The sequence below is a fragment of the Miniopterus natalensis genome, chromosome 19 (genome assembly GCF_054644295.1).
Source record: "Miniopterus natalensis isolate mMinNat1 chromosome 19, mMinNat1.hap1, whole genome shotgun sequence".
In the NCBI taxonomy this organism is placed as follows: domain Eukaryota; kingdom Metazoa; phylum Chordata; class Mammalia; order Chiroptera; family Miniopteridae; genus Miniopterus; species Miniopterus natalensis.
This window is the reverse complement of record NC_142099.1, coordinates 34,081,317-34,104,969: the sequence shown is the minus strand read 5'-3', so window position 1 is coordinate 34,104,969 and position 23,653 is coordinate 34,081,317. Positions and strand designations below refer to the sequence as shown.

Here is a 23,653-nt window from a genome sequence, read left to right as displayed (position 1 = left end):
AAAAAAAAAAATCCCATTTACCATTGCAACAACAGCAACAAAAATAAGATACTTTGGAATAAACCAAGGAGGTAAAAAACCTGTATTTGGAAAACTACAGGACACTGAAATAAGAAATAGAGGAAGATATAAATAAGTGGAAGAATATACCATGTTCATGGATTGGAAGAATTAATGTCATTAAAATGTCCATACTATCCAAAGCAATCTATAAATTCAATGCAATCCCTCTCAAAATATTAATGGCATTTTTTTATAGATATAGAACAAATACTCCAAAAATTTATATGGAACCAAAGAGACCCCAAGTAGCCACAACAATCTTGAAAAAGGACATAGTAGAAGGGGTCACAATACCAGATATCAAATTATACTACAAAGCCACTGTAATCAAAACAGCCTGGTACTGGCCCAAGAACAGGAATATAGATCAAGGAAACAAAACAGAGAACCCAGAAATTGACCCACGCCATTATGCTTAATTAATATTTGACAAAGGAGGCAAGAGCATACAGTGGAGTAAAAACAGCCTCTTCAATAAATGGTGCTGGAAAATTGGACAGGCATATGCAAAAAAAAAGAAACTAGACCACCAACGTACACCATACACAAGAATAAACTCAAAACGGGTAAAAAACTTAAATGTAAGTTGTGAAACCATAAAAATCCTATAAAAAATCATAGGCAGCATAATCTCAGACATCTCTCACAGCAATATGTTTGCCGACACATCTTCTAGGGCAAGAGGAACAAAGGAAAAAATAAACAAAAAGGACTACATAAAAATAAAAAGCTTCTGCACAGCAAAAGAGACTATCAACAAAATGAAAAGAGAGCCCACTGTATGGGAGAATATTAGCCAAGGGTACATCTGATAAGGGGTTAATATCCAAAATATATAAAGAACTCATACAACTTAACAAAAAGATAAATAATCCAATTTAAAAATGGGTAAAAGACCTGAATAGACACTTCTCCAAAAAGCAATACAGATGGCTGAGACATATAAAAAAAATGCTCAAAGTCATGAATCATCAGAGAGATGCAAATTAAAACCACAATGAGGTATCATCTCACACCTGCCAGAATAGCTGCCATCAACAAATCAACAAACTACAAGTGCTGGCGACGATGTAAAGAAAAGGCAACCCTACTACACTGCTGGTAGAAATGCAGTGTGGTGCAGCCACTATGGAAAACAGTGTGGAGTTTCCTCAAAAAATTAAAAATGGAACTGCCATTTGACCCAGTGATCCCACTTCTAGGAATATATCCTAAGAAAGCAGAAATATCAATCAGAAAGAACATATGCACCTCTTTGTTCATAGCAGTGCAATTTACAATACCTAAGATCTGGAAACAGCCCAAGTGCCCATCAGTAGATGAGGGGATAAAAAAGCTGTGGTATATTTACATAGTGGAATAGTATGCAGTTGTAAAAAAGAAGGATCTAATGATCACAATAAACTGATGAATAAAATAGAAACAGAAGAATGGAAACATGGAATAGACTGAAGAATCTCAAAGGATAGAGAGAGGTGGGGCGGGAAGAGATTAACCAAAGAGCTTATATGCATATATGCATAACCCATGGACAGATAATAGTTTGGTGAAAGCCTGGGAAGGGGACAAGAGCAGGGTGGAGGGGGTCATTAGAAAAAAAGGGGGGACATTTGAAACACTTTTAACAATAAAGATAAATTTAAACAAACAAAAAATAACTAGGTAGTTCTTTAATATTCATTCTGTATTGTTGCAAACATTACTTTGGGTGAATCACACCATACTTTTCTACAGCATCAAACTGTAGGAACTCAGGGGAACACACTGCTTTCTGTATGGGTGCCAATCTTATAAAGCCATGTACAGGGGTGGGAGGTAATATAGGGTTCTTCATGCAAAAATTCATCAATCTATAAAAATAACATGCCTGTTGGGAAAGGCTTTTAGGGGAAGGTTACTATAGTGAGTAGGCTACCCAAAGACAGAATCTCAAATGGGATTTTATCAAAAGTAGAGTTGTATGAGTGTTTGCCTTGATTCTATCAAGACAAGATTCAGAAATGTTCTCAGGGAACCCAGATAAAGACAAAGCTTCCTAAAGGTCCTCTGCACACTCGCTCTCAGGTTGCTTCCTTGGAGATAGCTGCTCTATGGAAGCAAATCTTTTCTTTCAAGGTAATGCTCTGTAAACATGAATATTTCCCTTATTGGTCTTTCTACCATCAGGGATTCCCAAGTCCTTTGTTTGACATGCACTTTCAATGCATCTTTTGACACAAGTTTGGACTGTCTTTAAGCAGGAAAAGGATGATTGGGGACAGATACAGATTATTAGTAGTATTTTTTTTAACATCAGCCGCTTTGAACTGGCAGTCATTTGGCAAGTTCTGCCTCATTTTACTCAAGGCCAAATAATCCTCAAATCTTAAACATTTTTCACAATCAGTATAATTTTCCCCTTTAGAAGGCAAAAACTATAGGAATTGGGAGATTCTCAGACTTATTAAGACAAGTGTTTTAAACTGTGAGTTTAAACTAGGCACCCAACTGTTCACAGAAAATGAGTTCCATTCGTGTAGAAAGAAAGAGCTGAAAGGCAAGACAAGGGGATCAGCTCAAGTTCCACACAGGAAAAACTGAAAATCATGGGCTAATTTTCAAATGTGAGACAGCCAGAGCTGGTTGTGAGGGGGAATTCATAAATTTAATCTCAAAAATATCTTCAGACATCTCTACACTTGTGAATGCAGAAGAGCATACACATTACTCCACAGAAAGCATATCTAACTGCAGCGAAATTCAGGGGCTGAATGTGACACATTACTTACTAACAGGTCAACTTGGAGACAAAACTCACCAAGGAAAAAGCTCTAATATGAGCTTCGACAAAATTGGTAATTTATGAGATTAATAGAAGATTTAGGAGAGTGATGATAAAAACAAAGTTCAAGTCAGGGAAACTTGATTCTTTAACACAGGCTTACAACCAAATTTTGCAACTCTCATATTGGTAGACGATCTATTAAAATTTTTTTTTTCTCAGTTACAGTTTACATTCAATATTATATTAGTTTTCGGTGTACAGCATAGTGGTTAGACATTTATATAACTCATGAAGTGATTCGCTCTGATAAGGTTAACACCCGCCTGACACCATACATAGTTATTACAATATTACTGACTATATTCTCTATACTATACTTTATATCCCAGTGATTATTTTGTAATTACCAATTTGTACTTTTAATCCCTTCACTTTTTCACCCAACTCTCCAACCCTCCTCCCATCTGGCAACCATTAGTTTCGTCTCTGTGTCTAAGAATTTCTCTTTTGTTTTTTGATCCCACATATAAGGTAAATCATATGGTATTTGTCTCTCTCTGTCTTATTTTACTTAGTATGATACCCTCTAGATCCATCCATGTTGTTGCAAATAGTAAGATTTAATTTTTTATGGCCAAGTAATATTCCATTTTATATATGTACCACTTCGTTATCCATTCCTCTATTGATGGGCACTTGGGTTGCTTCTACACTTTGGCTACTGTAAATAATGCCTCAATGAACATAGGCCTGCATACACCTTTTTGAAGTAGTGTTTTGGATTTCTTCAGATAAATACCCAGAAATGGAATTGCTGGGTTATAAGGTAGTTCTATTTTTCATTTTCAAGGAACCTCCAAACTGTTTTCCATGGTGGCTGCAACATTTGTGAACCCACCAAGAGTACACAAGGGTTCCCTTTCCGCACATCCTCACCAATACTTCTTTGTTGATTTATTGATGGTTGCCATTCTGACAGGTGTGAGGTGATGTCCCATTGTGGTTTTAATTTGCATCTCTCTGATGATTATTGATGTTGAGCATTTTGTCATATATTTATTGGCCATCTGTATGTTCTCTTTGGAGAAGTGTCTATTCAGGCCCTCTGCCCATTTTTAAATTGGATTGGTTTTTACTATTTATTTATTTATTTACTTATTTATTTATTTACTGTTGTTATGTCATATGAGTTCTTCATGTATTTTGGATATTAATCCCATCAGGTGTATCACTGGCAAATATTTTCTCCCATTCAGTAGGTTGTCTTCTCATTTTGTTGATGGTTTGTTTTGCCGTTCAAAAACTTTTTAGTTTGATGTAGCCTCATGTGTTTATTGTTTCTTTTGTTTCCCTTGCCTGAGGAGATATATACCCCCCAAAATATTACTGAGAGCTATGCCAGAAAGGTTACTGTTTTCTTCTAGGAGTTTTAAAGTTTGGGGTCATACATTTAAGACCTTAACCCATTTTGAGTTTATTCTTGTAATGGTGTAAGAAAATGGCCTAGCAGAATACAAAATTAATATTCAGTAATCACTTGCATTTTTATACACCAATAACAAACTATGAAAAAGAGAAATTAAGAAAAAAAATCCCTTTTCCAATTGCACCAAAAAATTACCTAGGAGTACATCTAAGCAAGAAAGCAAAAGACCTGTATTCAGAATATGATGAGACATTGAAAAAAAAAAAATCAAAGAAGATACTAGTGAATAGAAGCATATACCATGTCCATTTTAACATCATTAAGATGTCCATACAACCCAAAGCAATCTATAGATTCAATGCAATCTCTATCAAAATACCAATGGCATTTCTCACAGAACTAGAACAAATAATCCTAAAATTTATATGGAACCACAAAAGACCCTGACTAGCTACAGCAATCTTCAGAAAGAAGAACCAAGTTGGAGGTATGATGCTACCTGGTCTCAAATTACACACCAAGGCCACAGTAATCAAAACAGCATGGTACTGGCATAAAAACAGACACATCAATCAATGGAACAGAATAGAGAGCCCAGAAAAACACACATGCTTACATGGTCAATTAATGTATGATGAAGGTGGGAAGAATATACATTGGCGTAAAGACAGTCTCTTCAACAAATGGTGATGGGAAAATTGGACAGATACATGCAAAAAAATTTAAAAAGGTCAAATTTTTTTTCAGATTGCAAAAATCCCGAATATGTTAGGCTTTATGTCAAGCTGCCTAAGATGCTAGACAAGAGGTTTTTTGCTGATAGCACGGTGAAGGGCATCCTTGACCTCTTTGTTTCTCAGAGTATAAACCACAGGATTAAGGAGAGGAGTAAAAATTGTGTAGGTCACTGAGATCAGCTGATCCTGACCTTTGGTGCTGTCTGACTTGGGCTTGAGGTAGGCGATGGAGGCACAGCCATAGTGGACAATGACCACAGTGAGGTGAGAGGCGCAAGTTGCAAACGCCTTCCTTTGGCCCTTAGTCGAGGCAATCTTGAGGATGGTGGAGATGATAAGGATGTAAGAGATGAAGACCAAACCCATGGGCAGCACAATCACAAGTGAGCTGATGATAAAAGTAATTATATCATGTAGACTGGTGTCAGCACAGGAGAGCTTCATAACTGGGCGGATGTCACAGAAATAATGGGCCACCTCTTTATCGCAAAAGGGCAGCCTGAACACAGAGGAAATCTGAATTATGGCCACAAGCAGCCCAATGCTGCAGCCCCCCCCTGCCAGCTGGGCACACATCTTCTTGTTCATGATGACCGTGTACCTCAAGGGTTTGCAGATGGCGACGTAGCGGTCATACCCCATTGCCGTGAGTAGGAAGCAGTTGTTGATGGCCAAAGTGATAAAAAAGAACATCTGGGTGGCACAGCCAGCCAAGGAGATGGTCTGGCTTTGTCGCATGAGGCTGGAGAGCATTTGTGGTACAATGACCAATGTGTACATAGTTTCTGAAATTGAAAGCATACTGAGAAAGAAGTACATGGGGGTGTGAAGGTGACGATCAGTGCTGATAATTGTCACGATGATGACATTGCCAGCCAGGGTTAAAATGTACAAGGAAAGAAATATTACAAACAGAGTAAGCTTGTGTTCATGAAAGCTGGAGAAACCCTGGAAAAAAAATTCACTCACCACTGTCTGGTTCTCTTTCCTCATTGCTAAATTCCACATCTAAGGCTGGAGGCAGGCCAATCAGTCGGAATACGTCAGTGCTCAATGCTTTGACCAGGAGAATTCCAGGAGAAGGAGATGATAAGAATCTGCTCCTGATGGGTGCCAGGTAAATGGAGACTACTGTTTCCTTATAGGTAAAGATGGGAAAAAACAATCACGAAATAATTCCATGTGTGCAGATTTATGTAGAACAGTAAAGAATTATAACAGGGATGGGATAAGATAGAAGGAAGGATAACTGGGGCAAGTTTAGAAACTATTTCCTGATGAGTTAGAACACAGGTGTTAGGAAAAAACTGAGGCTAAAGAAATAGGAAATGCGTAGTGAAATTTTAAAAGAATTTTCTTCTGGACTACAGTTTCAGAGTTTTGTTTACCTAACACAAATTTGCCAATCTATTCTACTTTATTTAAAGCACAATTTCAATCTTAAACATCTTCCTTTCTAAGTTGCCAAGGACAAGTGTTTGCTTTCTCCCTGTTCCATTTGTCTGCGTCTTTCATAAACCATTTTCACAAATCATTCATTAGCTTCAAACATGACTGCCCTCTCCATTTTTAAAAAAGTTTTCACTGAATTTATTGGGGCAACATTGCTTAATAAAATTATATAGGTTTCAGGGGTACAATTCTATAGTATGTCTTCTGTATATGTGTTGTGTGCTCACCACCCCAGTCAGTCTCCTTCCATCTCCGTGTATCTGCCCTTTACCCCTTGACCTCCCTCCGACCCCCTTTTACTCTGGTAATTACCATGCTGTTGTCTGTGTCTATGAGGCTTTTGGTTTTTTGCTTAATCTCTTCCATTGTTTTTTCATGAATCATGTTTCTTTTCTTATTCAAAACTTAACTCAAGTGTCCTCTTGCTCAGAAAGTCTTCTCAAAACGAAATGCCACCTATCAGTCCAAGCCCTTTGCAAAGGCTAGTGCTGCTCTGTAGCCAGTTCGTGGAAAGTGTGTGTATTTCTCTGTGTTCGCCAGCTCGTGCCCGCATGTGAATTTTCACAGGTAGTCTGACTCACGATTCTACTCTGAACTCTCTTTTCAAATTTCTTCGGAATGATAAACTGGGTATCTTTGGGGACACCAGTTTGCACAATTCTCCGATTCTCTGTTTGAGGAGTAATTGGGGATCACAAAGTTCTCATTTTTAAAAATTAATAATAGTGGTAACAGCAACAAAAATAATAGTCCTTTATTGCACTTTTTAGTTTATAAAGAGTTTTTACACATGTTGTTTAACAGCATAACAATCCCATATATTGGGTAATTATTATCTTCATCTTGCAGATGGGAAGCCTAACACATCTAGGATTAGGTGACTTGTCCAAAATTAAAAAGTCATAGATCCAATTTTTTAAGTCTAAGGCCAGTGTGACTTGTAGCATCATGTTCACAAAACAGATAAGAAAAAAGGGTATTTTTTTGTTTGTTTGTTTTTACTAATAAGAAGTAATATTTTCCTTACTCTGGGAATGAGATTTCATTGGGGAAAAACTGGAAAAATTGAAAAACATTAGGAAAATTGAAAAATTTTTAGGACTATCTAGTTAAGTAGATAAAATATTAGAATATTAATTATAGCACATGCCCATTCTCCTTGGCTTAATATTTTCACTTCCAATTATTTATTTTAACAAAATAGAGATATATATCAGGTTGCATGTGTAAGAGGGCTTTATAATATTATTTATAATAATAAAGACCAAAAACAATGTAAATTTAAAAAGGAATGATTAAATAAATTATAGCATTTTCATTTGATGGGAACTCTGCGGCATACGCACATACATAGTCACATAGATACATAGGTAAATACAAGGATACATAGATAGACCATAATTTTGTTAAAATAAAACAGGGAACAGAAAAGAAGGAAGGAATAAATGAAGGCAATGCATTCGGTGGCACAGCCGCTAAAAAAGGACTGGAAAGAAATATACCAAAATGCTAAAAATAACTTTTTTCTGGGCACTAAATGGAGAATCTTAAATTATCTTTCTCTTTATGACCTCTGTATAATACAGATCTTCTTCTTAATTATTATCTTCTAACCACAAAGCCAAATCCTATAATTCTGCTGCAAAAGGGAGCTCTGCAATGAGCTTGCAGATATGACTGGGGAGAAAGAGTGAAAGTGGGGGGTTAATTTACTTTTGAGAGAGAAAGTTGACACAACAGGCATTTTATAGAAATTTGAGCACCGAAGGACCACATCCAGAAGAAATTAACTTGCATTTTTAAAGAAAGATTGTAGTTGGTAAAAAGAAAAACTTTCTGAACTGTGCTGGAAGTAGAGGGTGGCAAGGGAGGCGCTCATCTTGGGTGCAAATTTTAGAAGCACCAGAAACACTCAATAATCAAGGTGAATACAATTTTAATAAAACATTTTTTAAAAATCAATCAATGCAAAAATCCATGGTGAAAAAATATTAAAATTTTAAATAACCACAGGGCCAATGCTGAGCATTACTGCAGTGAGATGTAAGTAGTTGGATGATGACAGATTTTGAAATTTCCTTACTAAAGATTTTTAAGAACAACAAAACAAAATATTTCAAACTACAGAGAAAATATGTATATGTTAATTTTCCTCAGGGATGTGGGAACAAGCTAGTCCTTAAGCATTCCCGTTTTACTGTGATTCACGACCGATTCTGGAACAAAATAAAACTCAGAGCGGATGTAAGTGGAAAACCAATCCTACCCACACCAAGAGGAATGGAGAAACGACCCTGGGCTCGAGAGGAGAAACACCTGAATTGTGCTTGTGCGTTAGTTGCGTCTCCTGTCTCCTCGCCCCTCGGAAAACAACCGCTCATCAAGCGGCAAAGGCCTGATGCCATAACACCAGGCGCAGTGTGATCGCGACACTGGAACAGCGTTACAGCCGCCACCTGCACAGCCGCGTCTCCAGGGCAAGCAGCGCTCACACCACTTTCTGTTTCCCTGGGCCCTGGATCTTTAGCCTAAACTCTCTCTCCAGGCTCAAAAGGAAAGATTATTACCTTCTGGAGAAATCATTTTCTGCTTACACCTGACTACCGATCCTGGGCAAGGGGTTAATCTTATCCATTTCATTAGTCAAATCTTTCCAGTTGGAAACAAGTGGGAAAACTCACATGCTTCGTAGCTTTAACTTCTTTAAATATAACAGAATCATAGAAACTTAGTTAGAATGTAATTTAAAAAGCCCAGCATTCCTCACGGACAGTTCACCAAATTCTGCTTCACTGCTTTCAATGATTGGAAATTCATTATCTTACAAGTGAGCATCCCTTCTTTTTTTTTTTTTTTTTTTTTGTTTTTTAAGATGCTAAGTTTACTTAAAAAAATAAAACAAGGCTTTTTATGTTATAAAAATGCTTAAGGGGAAAAGCCATCTGTAGAGTATAAATAGAAAAGTTAGTTTTTTCCTGCTGCATTTTGCATTCTTTAGTCCAGAAGTAAACATAATTCATGTTTGTTTTTGAAATTTATTTATTTCTGTCCAGATATTTTCTATGTACAATTATGCATATTGTATGTCCATATCATTTCAATTTTACACAAATGAAATTACATGGAACATAAAAATTCACAAGTAGCTTCTCTCAGTTACTATTATTTCTTGAATACTTTCTATAACAGTACTATAAATCTCTCCCACACTTTATTTTCAATGGTACCTAATATTCCATTTATAGATCCATAAAGATATACCGCCATTAATTCTATTTTTGAATGGCCTTAATTCTCAGAAAATATTACTTTACATTGACTCAATATGTCTCCCTGCCACTTTGCACCTCCGCACAGTACCCTGCCTTCTATTTCCTTTTCAGCCAGACAGTATTTAAAATATTTGAAGATTATGATCATGTCTGCTAAATTCATGTCCTTGAATCCATTACCACAGCGAGATGAGCATGAAGAAATATAATATCAATGGGCATGAGAATCAATACAACTGAGCAGATACTGAAAACCATAGAGGGAAAATAATAAGATTTTGGAAAACCGACATGGCATCCCCTTTCAGTTAGTTCTGCCAAAGCAACTCACTGCTTCTGACCTTGGCAATAGGAAGGAGGAGTCACTTTCCAGACAGTGATCTTTAAAAGGAACTGAAGGGGCTGAATCTATTCAGAGGAAGCCCATGAAAACACTTTGTTGTGGGAGCAAAACCCAGACAGCAGGGAAAATTCAGCTCTTCTAGTATCGGAGGGAACTTCAAATTCTTGCTGCACGCCTGAGACGGGGGCACTGGTTCCTTTTTCTGGGGAAGCGGCCCAGGAAAAATGCAGTCTCTTAAACGCCAGAGTTCAGGAGCTCTGGAGATTTATTTTCCCCAAGAGGAGAAAATCCCTTTGCCTCCAGCCTTCTGGGAACACCCCTTTGAAAATCCCTCCAGGCTACTAAGAGGCAACCATGCAAGAACCCAGGGCTTGTCTCTAAGGTTTCATTAGGAACTTGGGGAGCAGGTGAGGGAGAGGCCGTCATGTGCTCTCTCTTGGGGATTATTGGGGCTTCAGAAACGAACACTGCACTGAGTTTGAATCAAGTAAAACTCTAGGAATACTTAATAAGCTTACTCAGAGAAAACCCCAACTTTTAGACTTTTTAGGACTGGAGAGAAACCACCTTCCTGAATCTTGCTCAAATCGGATGGGGGCGCCCTGGCTGGGGCTCAGTTGGCTGGAGCCTCCCTGAAGGGCTCCCGGCTCCCTTCCTGCTCAGGCCGCACACGGGAGGCAACTGATGGAGGTTTCCCTCCTCTCATCCACGCTTCTCTCTCTCAAATCAACAAACATACCTCCAGGCGAGCACTGAAAAAAGAGATGGGGGCAAGCAAAGGTGACAGGGCGAGAGCGTCTCCGGCCCAGCTTCAGCCTACAGCCAGTTTTCCTTAAGTCTGCGGGATGTGGGCGTCGGCCTAGCGCCCCCAGTTAGGGAGCCATGTCCATTCTTGGTGACAGCAGACGGTGCTGGCAGACCTGTGCCTCAGGCTCCCTTCGGCTCATTCACAGGCTGGCTGGAGGGACAATGGGACAGCAGGAGGGCGTCGGGCCATCGGGCTCAGCTCTGGCTCAGCACAGCTGGCAAGGCCTCTGCACCCAAGGGAGACGCTGGAGGAGCCACGCGGGCCATGCCCTGTGGAAGGAGGTGGCCACCGCGACCTTCACACCAAGGCCTCTCTAAATAATCCTCTTTTCCCTTTCATTCAAACGTACTATATGTTCAGTTTAGAAAACACAGGAAAGGAAAAATAAGACAACGTAAGTTACTTATGATCTCCAACTTAGAAATAGCGACACTATTAACATTTTGCTGAATCGTTTCAAGTCTCTGCTCCATGCCGTCCTTTGTGTATCTGTTTACACACACATGCACTTGGGCTCCTGGCGAAAGTAAGATGATAATTATTTTGTATCCTTTTGTCCTTTCCAACAATCTGAGATCATTCTATACAAACTTCTTTAGGCCCAGTTTCTTTTTTCCCCTAACAATGTATGCTGAACCTTTTTTATATCAATAAACAATTTTCTACTGTATTATTTTAAAATAGCTGCCTTGCCTTTTTGGTCATAGGATTCCTCTATATTACACTATGTTTAAAGATCCAAACAGGCACCGCTCATTGCATGTGGTTGTTAAATCTTTAAACCCTCTTTTAGCCTAGACCAGGTTTCTCAAAAGGGGCACTATTGACAATTTTTGTTGTTGTTAACTTTGTTATTTTTTATTTTTAAATTTATCTTTATTATTGGAACTATTACAGATGTCCCCTCCCCCCCCATTGACCTCTTCCCTCCCACTCCCACCCCTTGCCCAGACCTTCACAGCACTATTGCCCAAGTCCATGGTTCATGCATATATGCATAAAGTTCTTTGGTTAATCTCTCCCCGCACCCCGCCATTTCCCTCTAAGAATCATCAGTCTGTTCCATGCTTTCACATCTCTGGAGCTATTTTGTTGGTCAGTTTATTTTCTTCTTTAGATTCCACACATAAGTGCTATCATGTAATATTTGTCTTTCCCTGGCTGGCTTATTTCACTTAGTATAATAATCCCCAGGTCCTCCATGCTGTGTCAAAGAGTAAGACATCCTTCTTCACAGCTGCGTAGTATCCCAGGTGTGGATGTGCCACAGCTTTTGATCCACTCGTCTGCTGATGGGCACTGGGCTGCTTCCAGATTTTAGCTACTGTAAACAATGCTGCTATGAACATAGGCTGCATATATTCTTTCTGGTAGGTGTTTCTGGCTTCTTAGAATGTATTTCTAGAACCGGGATCACTGGCTCAAAAGGCAGGTCCATTTTTAACTTTTGAGGCGACTCCACACTGTTTTCCATAGTGGCCGCCCCAGTCTGCATGCCCACCAGCAGTGTGCTGGGTGCCCTGTCCCCTCACCCTCGCCAGCACTTAAATTCCTTCTTGTGCGTGTGGAGGCAGGGAGAGGGGTGAGAAAAGGAGGTCGTCCTGTGTGTTATAAGATGTTTGGTAGCATCTGTGGCTTCTATTCACTTGATGTCAGAAGCATCTTCCCCCTGCCCCCACTAAATTGGAGACAAGAAAAAATATCTTTAAAGATTGTCAAATATCCCCTGGGGGAAGAAGTCATCCTCGTTTGAGCATGGTTTTTCCACTACTACTCCCCTCCCTTTTTTTACATCGGGTTTAAAACCACATCAAAGTCTCACCTTCTGCATATCTATTTACTCATTGTATCATTTAATTTGTTCTTCATATGCTGTATTTAGTGTAGACTGGAAGTTAGTTCTAAAGGCTTAATTAGATGCAAGTTTGATTTATTAAATTTTGTTAACTATATTCAACTATATATTCTATAAGCTATATTGTACAATATTACTATATAAAATTTTGCAGGGTTGTCAGATTTAACAAATAAAATACAGAATACCCAGTTAAATTTGAATTTTAAAAAATCAGTAAATAATTTTTCAGGATAAGTATATCCCAACTATTGCATAGTACATATTTATACTAAAAATTATTGGTTATCTGAAATTCATTTTTAACTAGGCATTCTGTATTTTTTCTGGCAACACTCATCAAGAGGCACATATTGTTTGATTAGCCCACTCTAAGCAATGCTAAATTGATCAGTGTTTCATTTTGCTACAGCCTGATGCTCTATTCAAATACCGCATCAATCTTTTATTACTTCATCGTTTGATGACTTTTTCTGAATTATTTTTTATTAAGGGTTGCAAGCAGTGTTTTGCTAATCATGTCATTTCTTCTACATTTATTCGATGGGTTCTTCAATTTTTTTGTATAGAAGGTTTTTCATCAATTAGGGCAAGAGTGCAAGGTAGAATAAATAGAGTAGGGATTCAAACCTGGGTCCTCTATCTAGTACACACTTCATTACACTAGTACAGTGAGAAAAAACCTATTTACTTCTGACTTGTCAATGATACATGACTACAAATAGGCATAAGCCAGCAAGCCTGTGTTTTATAATTAGCAGAGATATAAGATGGTAGAAATATAGGTTTGGGTGGGAGTGATGCCTGAAAACTGAAGCGATTCTCTAAGCAGAAATAATAAAAGCTCTAGAAATAAGGGGTAAATGATGCTGTCCTGAGCAAAAAAGAGTGAAGCACAATTTTAAAAATCTGCAGGTTTTCCCCACTTTTATTCTGGCCACAAATTCTGAGTAACACATATCAAAATAATCCATGCAGCCAAGTACATAGCTCTGGATGTGCCATAGCGAAGCACAGTGCCTGTGGTTTCTGAAAAGACTAGAAGGTTTGTTCACAAAGAGACTGTGACAAGTACGCTAAAGGAGACTCTCTCTTCAGCCATGTGACTGCGGTGAAGGAGAGCTATAAACCAGAACTGGAAAGCACAAGGAATTTCATCTTCCTTTTCATTTGTTGTCTTTATTATATTTTATTTCCAGTTAATTAAATTCATAGTTAATATCCTGTAGTTAGAATAGTACAAAAAAGATCAGAAGACCATATCTTTTCCCTATTTTTCATATCTCAATAGAGCAGGTAGGCCATTAGTCATAAAAGAAAATAGTCTATGATGCTAATTACCGTAGGAATTAATTGAAGAGTATGTTTTTTGGTGATCATTTTCCTGAGTACAAATACAAAGACAAAATCAAAAGTTCTAATAATAAATGAACAGTAGAGATAGTTGTCTAGCATGTCTCCAGTGCTCTTCAAGAGATAATTTTTTTAAAAGAAAATTGTCTCTAAGGAAGGGAAGGATGATTTATTAGGTTGCTACATCATGAGTGAAAAATCAATGAGTTAATTGCTTATTTATATCCCTTAATTATTTATTAGAACTCTAAACATGTGCTGCATTGTGCTAAGCACCAGGTAAAGAGCAATGACTGAGACACACGTCTAGTATGTGACCAGGAAGAAGACAGGAAAAGATGCAATATTCATTTATCGTGATTTATGTTTCGATGGGGTAAGAAATGAGTAATATGTGAACAGTAAATAACCTCCTGACATGCATTTTAATATAGTACTAAATTATTTATATCCATCAGGAAGCAAAAACCACATGGAAAAGACTGGTCTGGTATGTTTATCATTAAAAAGGATGAGCATTTTGAGTTGTCTTATGAGTAATGCCTCAGAGACTGGTCCCTTTAGGGAGCTTACCACCAGGATGTCAGGGTTCCGTGGCTGATACAGACCCTGGAAGACGGGCACTACACCAAAATTTTTCTCATTACCAAATTCCTGAGGCTGTTCCGCGTTTTCTCCCACCTGGTAACTGATGTTGTTATTTGCCCTCTGTCCAGAAACTCCCTTCGGCCTCGATTCTGTGGCACCACTGCCTCCTGCTATTTCTCCTACAGAGAAGCTCCCCAGGGGCGGGCATTTAGCAAATAGTGTGCGACTGTCAATCTGTCCTGCAGAGACAGGCTGAGTATCGTTTAATCTGATCATTTAGTGAACTTGAGGTTGTTGAGAGATTCGACTGCACTGTTATCATTTTAATATGTGATTAACCTAAATATCTGAGTTAACCACCCTCTCACTTAATCACATCACTCTGATTTAATTCTCTGCCTCTTTACTACTTGATATGTTTTGTCTATTTACTTATTCATATTTTTACTGTATTTCTTCTCACATTGGATTATATGGTCCTTAAGAGCACTTGGTTTCTCAACCTTTTCTCAGTTTTAAATTTTCAGCCAAAACATAAAGCAAGCAAACAAAAGGAAACTTATAATTTACACCTGTACAGGCAGACCTCGGAGATATTTCAAGTTCGGTTCTGGACCACTGCAATAAAACAACTACAGCAATAAAGCAACATAAGGTTTTGGTTTCCCAGTGCATGTAAAAGTTATGTTTAAATTATACTGTAGTCTAATAGTGTGTAAAGAACTATGTATAAAAAGCAATGTACACGCTTTAATTAAAAAATACTTTATTGCTAAAAAATGCTCACTCCATCTGAGCTCTTCGGGAAAATGGTGCCAGTGGACGTGCTTGGTGCCCGCCCAAGTCAGTCTCCTTCCATCACTGCTTATCCCCCTCTGGCCTCTCCTACCTCCCCTCCCCTTCCCTCTGCTAATCACAGAGCTGTTCTCTGTCCGTGAGGTTTTTGTGGTGGGCCTCCTGCTGGTTCAGTCTTCTCTCCACTTTTCTCTATTTTTAACCCATGATTTTAGGTGCAACAAGACTTAATTTGATGGTCACTGGTTGCAGTTGTAAATTGTAAACAATACATGCTAATGTAGGCACTGAAATCAAGTGGCAATTTCTCGTTATGAAATGGTCATCTGAATGAGTTATAATATATTTACATTAATTTTGTAGATTACCACCAATAAAAATGTACATATTTTCTCATTAAAAACTGTGCACATCTCTGGTGATGAGGAACACTGGCCTATAGGAATGGCTACCAAAATGTCCTGAATTTCTGACACTGCATCTATTTCCAGTATTCAGTCCAATGTTTACAACACACATTTTAATTTTGATCAGACACTTAATATTCAGTTGTTTTCTTGAAACTCAGTGATAATCTGGCTTGTTTTCCAGGAAAAGAAAAATCCATTGGGAGCTTCCTATCTTTAAGGCCTCTGTTTAACCTTCTTCTGGACCTTTCCTCTTCTTTAAACTGTAAACCTGTGGTTTTCAACCCAATCAGGCTCCGTTTCTTGACATACATTTTGTAACATTTTCTTTGTGATCCTGATAAGAAATCCACAGATTATGTGACTAACGAAAGTTAAGCTTCAGGACACTTCACCCGTAGCCACCTCCAAAACCCTGGAAGAGGTCACGTTTTTGTAAAACTTACAAAACATTTGGACAAGACGACTTTCTTCCCCCTCGGCCTTCCCCGGCACACTTGTCCCTATTGGCAGCGTGCTAACAGCTGCAGGAGTCCTTTGGGGCCCAGCTAAGAGAACTTAAGCCCACGAAGCTTGGTTCTAGTTTAGTGTAACAGACGTATGTGGTTCCTTGTCACTTCCAGGTACCCCAAGCTATTCTGGGGTAGAAATGGCTTCCAGAAAAATCCTACCAAAGAGCCCACTTTCCTGGCTTCAGGAAGCAAAGGTGCAGGACCTGAGGTCGGGCCGCAGCGTGACCCTGAGCTCCAGCACTTGACACTGGAAATCTGCAGGCAGTAGAGGAAAACCAGGGTCGTAATATCTGGAGTCAGAAGGCAATTTTGTCAAAATTATTTTCCAAGCATGTGTGAAACTGTAAGCAGACAACGTGATTCTTTGGTGTCTAGTGAAAACTGAAGCTCCCTCCTATCGGGAATATATTCAGTTATGCAGAATACAAAATTATAAACACTCCATGATGCTTTTGCCTCTTTTGATCAGAAAGAGACAATATAAAATTTACGAGAATTCCCGTTTATAAGGCAAACCTCTAGTAATACTACAAACAGGGAGAATATCTTATAAGAATTGCATTTTTATTCATGTCAACTATTGATAATAGAAAATAAATGCTGATAACTGATGCTAGAGGGAAGAATGAATTCTATTCCTACTTTCTCTATAAAATTATTGTTACACTATCTGGTGGAGAGGAGGTAGCAAAGATGTGGAGAAGAAAATATGACAGCCAAGCGCCTAGCAGCACATGGTTGTTTTCCCAGTTTCTCTGGGTTTTATGATGTTTATGCTATTTTTCAGCTTTTGTATTTTATAATTTGTTGTGATTTATTTTCTTGTTCTAAATAAGTAGTCATTCTAACACCTAACACTGTATTCATAATTTTCTATTCAGTTTTTTTAAGGAAGGTCCCTAACGTTGTGGGAGTTTCAGGACCTGAAACCAGACACCTACACACATTTTAAATTTAAGTTTCAGGAACCCTCCTATCTACACACATTTTTAACTTTAAAATCAATATAATTCCCAATTTTAATATAAAGAAGAAATAAAATAAAATAACTTTAAAATAAGAACATATATTTGTGCTGGATATGGTGATTACAAATAGAGCCTGAGATGAGGGTGAGGCATTAGTGACACAAATCTGAACAGTGTAGCTGTTGGCAATCAAATTTTCTGAAATAGTGAACAACTTAATGACGTTTTTCCAGGAAAAGCAAAGAATAATCTTCCCTCAGTATACATGACAGTTTCTTTCCTGTAAAATCCAGTATATATGAAAAAGTAAAAAAAATAAAATACTTTGCATTTATTTGTCAACCAGTCAGGTTTAAGGCTTAAAGGCTCAAATAATTGTAAAAGAACCGGCTGAACATGTTTTAATGTGCAAGGCCATCCTGGGCATTGCATGACAGTCTGCTGCCTACTAAATGCTGAAAATGAATCCTGCATACCCGTGCCTGAGACAAGCAACAAGCACTACCCATCGCCACCCCAGCCCAGCCCAACACCCACACGCACTCACATTTCCTCCTGGTCCTCTGCAGGCAACCACACAGGGAGCATGATCTGAGAGGCTCAGACAGCCGCCTGCCAGCCCTCATTTCCCAGCCCCCACTCCTACCCGCCCTCACCTCCAAAAACACAGTGGTCACAGTGCCATCCAGCCAGGTCCTAAGGAATTAGGGCTTCAAAACTTACCTATTAAAATGCAAATGTCCTTGTCTGGGCTAAGACCTCTTCTTCCTACCAGCTAACAGCCTAAAGGAATGCCTTTAAGAGAAGGTTGTTTTCATTTTTTAACTGTGTAATTCTGTAAGAGAGCATAAAATAAACCCGGCCTGCAGTACATTTCCCTTGACTGCAAGACTGGGGTTTCTCTGTTCACAACCACCCCTGGGGATGATCCCGGACCCCCACAGAACAAAGTCTCCAAACGCTCTGCAGCCCTGCGTGTGTGAGGTAGGATGTGCCCACTGACACAGCTGCTCCTGGGTGATCCTGGCTGAGTCCTCTGGGGACAGTTCTGCCTTCTGGATCCACCAGTGGCCTTTCCTGTTTTGTTTTTTGTTTTGTTTTGTTTTTCCTGTGGATTGACCAGGAAGTTGGGGAAGTGGTCTCTTTCTTTTCTATTTTCAAACCCAAAGGCTCCTTGTAAAAGAATCGTAATAACAGTAATACCTAACATATAAAGCACTAACTATCTGTTCACGACAACAGAGAACACTGAGACAGGCCGGTAAGCCAGGACACGTGGAACAGGGACACTGAGGTAGACAGCGGAACACACTGGCAGAGCAACTGACAGCAGATACAGAAGGTCCCCTAGAGATAACATCTAGGCCTCAGCTGTATTTCAGCTCCAGGCCCAGAAAAGCAGCAAACCCAGGTGGGTGACACCAGGACCAGCTGCAATGACTGAGGACTCCCTGCCCTGACACTGAGCAATCAGTGGAGACCGTGACCCTGAAGGAGCACACCTAGGAAGCTGACGCATATTCTGCTGAAACCCTCCAGAGATAAAAGCTTCAGGACAAAGGGCCCCACCAGTGCTCTCCCTCTGGGGGGCACCCCCGCCAGTCCCCTCCCCTCTTCTCCTCCGTGTCTCCCCCACAGGCCGCATCTCCTCAATTCTAAGGGGCCAGTGAAACTTGCAACCAGGGAGCTCCTCCCAGGCTCACCCTTGAACCTGTCCCCAAGGCCCCTCTTATCTGCCCTCCCAGAGACCTAAGGCAGCCCGCCTAGTCCCCCTATTGCTGCTCCTGTGCTGCGCCCGTCCTTGTTTTAGTTTCCCCAGATTTAATAAGCATTCCCGCAGAGTCCCCTGCACCCGTGCTGTGAAATTTGTTCTTCAGGAAGTCAAGAACCCACACGCGACCAGCTGGCCCTAGGCGGACCCACCAAGGGCCAGGTCCCCGGCCCTGTTGCACTATCACTGTCGCCAGAGAGGAGGCTGAGGCACAGAGACTGAGTAACTTCCCGGGGGCCATGCAGCCAGTGAGTGGTCTGACCTGGGAATCACACTCCACAGCCTGTGCCGAGCTCGGGTTCTTTTCTATAATTTTTTATTGATTTTAGAGAGAGGGGAAGAGAGAGAGAGAGAGAAGATTGAACCGGCAAACTGGGTATGTGCCCTGACCAGGAATCAAACCTGCCACCTTCTGGTGTATGGTCCACGCTCCAACAACTGAGCCACACTGGCCAGGGCAGAGCCTGGACTCTTAATCGGTCTTTCACTTAATCTCTTTAAAATATGCATGGATAATAATTTATTTTTATTTATTTAATCTATTAAATTTAATACATAGTCTGGCATTTAAAGAAAACGGTTTTGACACCACCATGCACCCCGAGAATTCTGAAGGCAAGATCAGCTCACTTAACTGTCTGTTTGAAGGCAAGAAGGCAAGTCAAGGCCCTTTGGGTTTCTTGGATGGAACATAGTGTTTATAAGGTGAAGGTCATGGCCAATTCGCTTGAGCACACCTCTGGGTCAGACTGCTCCCTAACTACAAGAGGCCACAAAGCTGTCTCATCCGGAAAGTGAGGGGCTGGTTACACATCTTAAAGGCAGGCAACTTGACGTTCCAGATGCGCACAGTGTACACTACAAGACACCGTGGGTTAGGCTCAGCCAGTGCGCAAGCCCTAAAGAATTTTAGGAGATCTATTCAATAATTCTCTCTGTATTTTATGGTTTTAGGGACACCCAAGAATTATAACACTAGTTAGGAAGCTTTTCCCCACCTATAGCATTTTTTTGTGCACTCAGAATATGACCAGGACTTGACCCAGGACCTTTGACCTCTGGACTTCCACTGGCGTCCTTTAACTGGATATCTGGCAGCACTTGCCTATAAACAGCCTGCAGGATATTAGCTCTAGCTACCTCAATTTGTAAAACCCAAAGGTGACAGCCTTTGAATTTGAGGAATAGCCTATTTTTCAAAAATGCAGCTACTCTCCATTAAATTGTTCTTTCTGTGAAAAATTTCACTGATTTTCTCTTCCATGTTAGAAAGAAGTTAGTCTCTAAGAATGAAAGGAAAGGAGTCATCCTTGGGACTGTTTCCTGAAGTCTCATTTTACTTTTCCTGGATGAAGAATCTCTGCCCACACCCGAGGTTGTAGTTTGCACAACCTCTGTCTCCGTTGGCGTTGCATTTGCTTTGGGAGCCTCTGGAGCTTTCATGTATTTCTTTTAGATCCACCCAAAGCAGGTAACCATTCAGGTCAAGACAAGAAATAACAAATTGTTAAAGCCACTGACTTTATTGTGAAAATTCACCAGATAATGAGAATGCTCTTTCCTGAGCAGACCCTGTTCAAGGTGGTGGAAGGAGCTGATGTCCTCCTGGACCTAAGAATCTAGAGTGAAATGACAAGAATGTCTCTCTCTTCTCTTTTATTTTTAGGCACATCTGTGAAATTTATATAACTAATATGCCAGTAGTGCCAACAGCGCTCCATGGCTGTGGATTGAAAAGTCACCTCCTAAAATACAGAAAAAAGAATTGTAGAGCAGAAGATTGAACTGGATCGACGATTTTCTACTTGTGGGTTATGGATCCCTGGGAATCCAAGGAATTTTTGTCTGGGGACTATGAACACACGTGAACTCAAGCGCAATGCGTAGATTGTATGAATATGGGAATCTGTGGTGGGCAAAAGGAGGTTTACAGCATTTGTATGGAAAGACATGCAGGTTATGATTATTACAATAGCTTTACTGACACAAAAGAACGTCACTCGCAGCCATAAGCCCGCCACTCTTGCCCACCCCTGTGCATCATGCAGACATGGTCCTGAGCCAGACTGCCCAGGTCAGATACTAACTTTCACTCAGCAGCTGCGTGTCCTTGGACAAGTCACTTAACCTCTTTGCACTTTAGCTTTGTCATTCTTTAACCACATAAAGTCGGTGGGAGGAGCCAAGTAGATAAGAAACGTTGCCTGGTTCCCAGTCCTCAGGGAGAGATGGGTATTTATGAGGCACCCATACTCCATGAGTATACAGCTGTTCTGCTCTTTCATTCTTTTACGTCCAATTTCAATTTGGATTTTTAATGAGCATTGCCTAATTGAAGTACATCAAGGAGGGAAAGCCAGGAGACTGGCCCTTCTTTCTGCTTCTCAATTTTGGAGAAGGGCACACAGGCCCCAGATACCCTTTGAACTGATCCTTCCTCTGCCAGCCTGTCCCAAATCACAAAAGTTCCTGTCAAAAGCCTTTTGCTCTGGACACCTCACAGTTGATAGTCCCCACAGTCTATACATGGTCAGTTGTGTTTCATTTCCACATTGCTACAAAGTGAAATATAGATCAAGGTTTCTGAGAACCAATAAGAGGTCAGAATTTGAGGATAGAAATGTTAATGGTTGTTTACATAAATTATGCTGGCATAAGATACTGCTTATCAAATAAAACATCCTATGTAGGTTGCCAATTGCCTCAACACTGTTGAAATAAATGCATATTTATCTTAAGAGTCTTTAATAAATAGTTTGTGGGTTTTTTAATTTGTTAAAAAGTTTTTTAACTTTTTAAAATATTCAGCTGAGGATGTTTTTACTGCTTTTTAGAGAGAAAGGGGGAGAGAGGAACATTGATGTGAGAGAGAAATATTGATCCATTGCCTCCTGTATGTGCCCCAACAGGGGGCAGGTGGAACCTGGAGCCTAAGCATGTGCCCTGACTGGAGTCAAACCTGAAACCTTTTGGTTCACCAGACGATGCTCCAACCAACTGAGCCACGTGGCCAGTACTAATAAATAACAGTTTTAATAAAGGAGGGGAAAATATATTTATTTAACATCTTTCACATACTAGATGCCATGTGATTCCTGATCAGGGCCCATGCCCGGGTTTCAGGCTCCATGCCCAGCAGGGGACATGCAGAAAGCAGCTGATCAATGACTCTCATCACTGATGTTTCTCTCTCTCTCTCTCTCTCTCCCTTCCTCTCTCTGAAATCAATAAATATATATTAAAAATAAGATAAAATAAAATGAGAGCTTGCTTACTTCATATTGCCCCTGCCTACTTCAGAGTCTGGGCAATAATCAAATATAATACCTCACATAAAAATACTTTTTAAAGGGCAAACCACTATGTATTTATGGACTTATCATCTCCAGTATCATCATCAATATCAAACCCTGGAAGAAGGTAGCCAATTCTGACCTACATCTAAAAGAACAGAAGAATTTGTCAAAGAGGTTCTGTAGGGAGGAAAACTGATGTGGATTTAAAGGAGAAGGGATAATCATGTTGGAAGATCAGAACATAAATATGGACACAAGCTGGGGAAAAAATAAAGTAAGTTATATGACCTAGATTCCTACAAATTATCATTTAACATCTGCTTTCCTGTGTTGTGAGCCCCATCAAGACCCAGTAGTGCAAAAGAATTGTTTGAAAATATCTCCAATTTGGCTGATCGGATAGTGGATCGTTAAGGAATCAAATAAAAATTTGTGGATTTGTGGACCATTGGATGAGCTGAAATTAGGTAACAAGAGGGTTGGTACTGTTACTGGAGGAAATCAGTTTTTCTATGAGTTGCAGGAAATGAATTTCAGGGACAGGCGCATAGGGGGCGGTAAGATTTATTAGAGCGCCCTTGCCCTTGAAAAGGCTGCGGCTCTTGAGGAGGCTCTTCCCCCGCATTCGGCTGGTAGATCGCGTCCATGCCCCCAGGTATGCCAGGCCCAGTGTCTCACCCACAGCCAGGTGGTTCCGCTCCGTCTCACCGCAGAAGTCCAGCCTACCAGGCCCAGGATGGTCAACAGGGCCCAGAGCTGCACCACCCCAGCCCCCAAGGCTGACCTCGGGCAAGTTACTTAACTTCCCTGTGCCTCATTCCCTGTCTGCACTTCTGTCACCAAGGCTCAGTGGCACCTGGGCCGTGATTGGCACTGCCCACGCAGCTGCCACCCTGAGATGGGCCTTTGTTCAGCTTTAGTTATATTTCCTTGAGCCTGAAAGAGGCAGGCCTTCTTTCGGACGATTCAGTCTCTTTCCTGGCTTTGCCCGGGCTTGCGTCCTATCCTACCTGATCTTTCCCCCAGTTTTCCCTAGGTTTCTGTCCTGCCCCTTATTGTCACCATTAGGCTTCACTGTGCTTGTGCTTCATGAAAGGACATCCTCTGTGCCACCCTGTGTGGGGCCAACCCCTTGGGGTGACTGTGAAGCGACTCTCCTGCCCACTCAGATGCCTGGAGCGGCTGTGAGGCTGTCCTTTCCTAGTCAGTCCGCTGGTCCCTTTTGCTCCCTTCCTGTTTATTA

At 40.3% G+C, this 23,653-nt stretch overlaps 1 protein-coding gene across 1 annotated transcript; it reads right to left on the bottom strand.

Annotated features, from left to right (window-relative positions):
- Positions 1–4,996: 4,996 nt before the first annotated feature.
- On the bottom strand, positions 4,997–5,983 carry LOC107541571 (olfactory receptor 10J1-like). The gene is given in 1 exon segment (XM_016218686.2): positions 4,997–5,983. A coding segment is annotated over 1 exon segment (987 nt).
- Between the last annotated feature and the right edge of the window lie 17,670 nt (positions 5,984–23,653).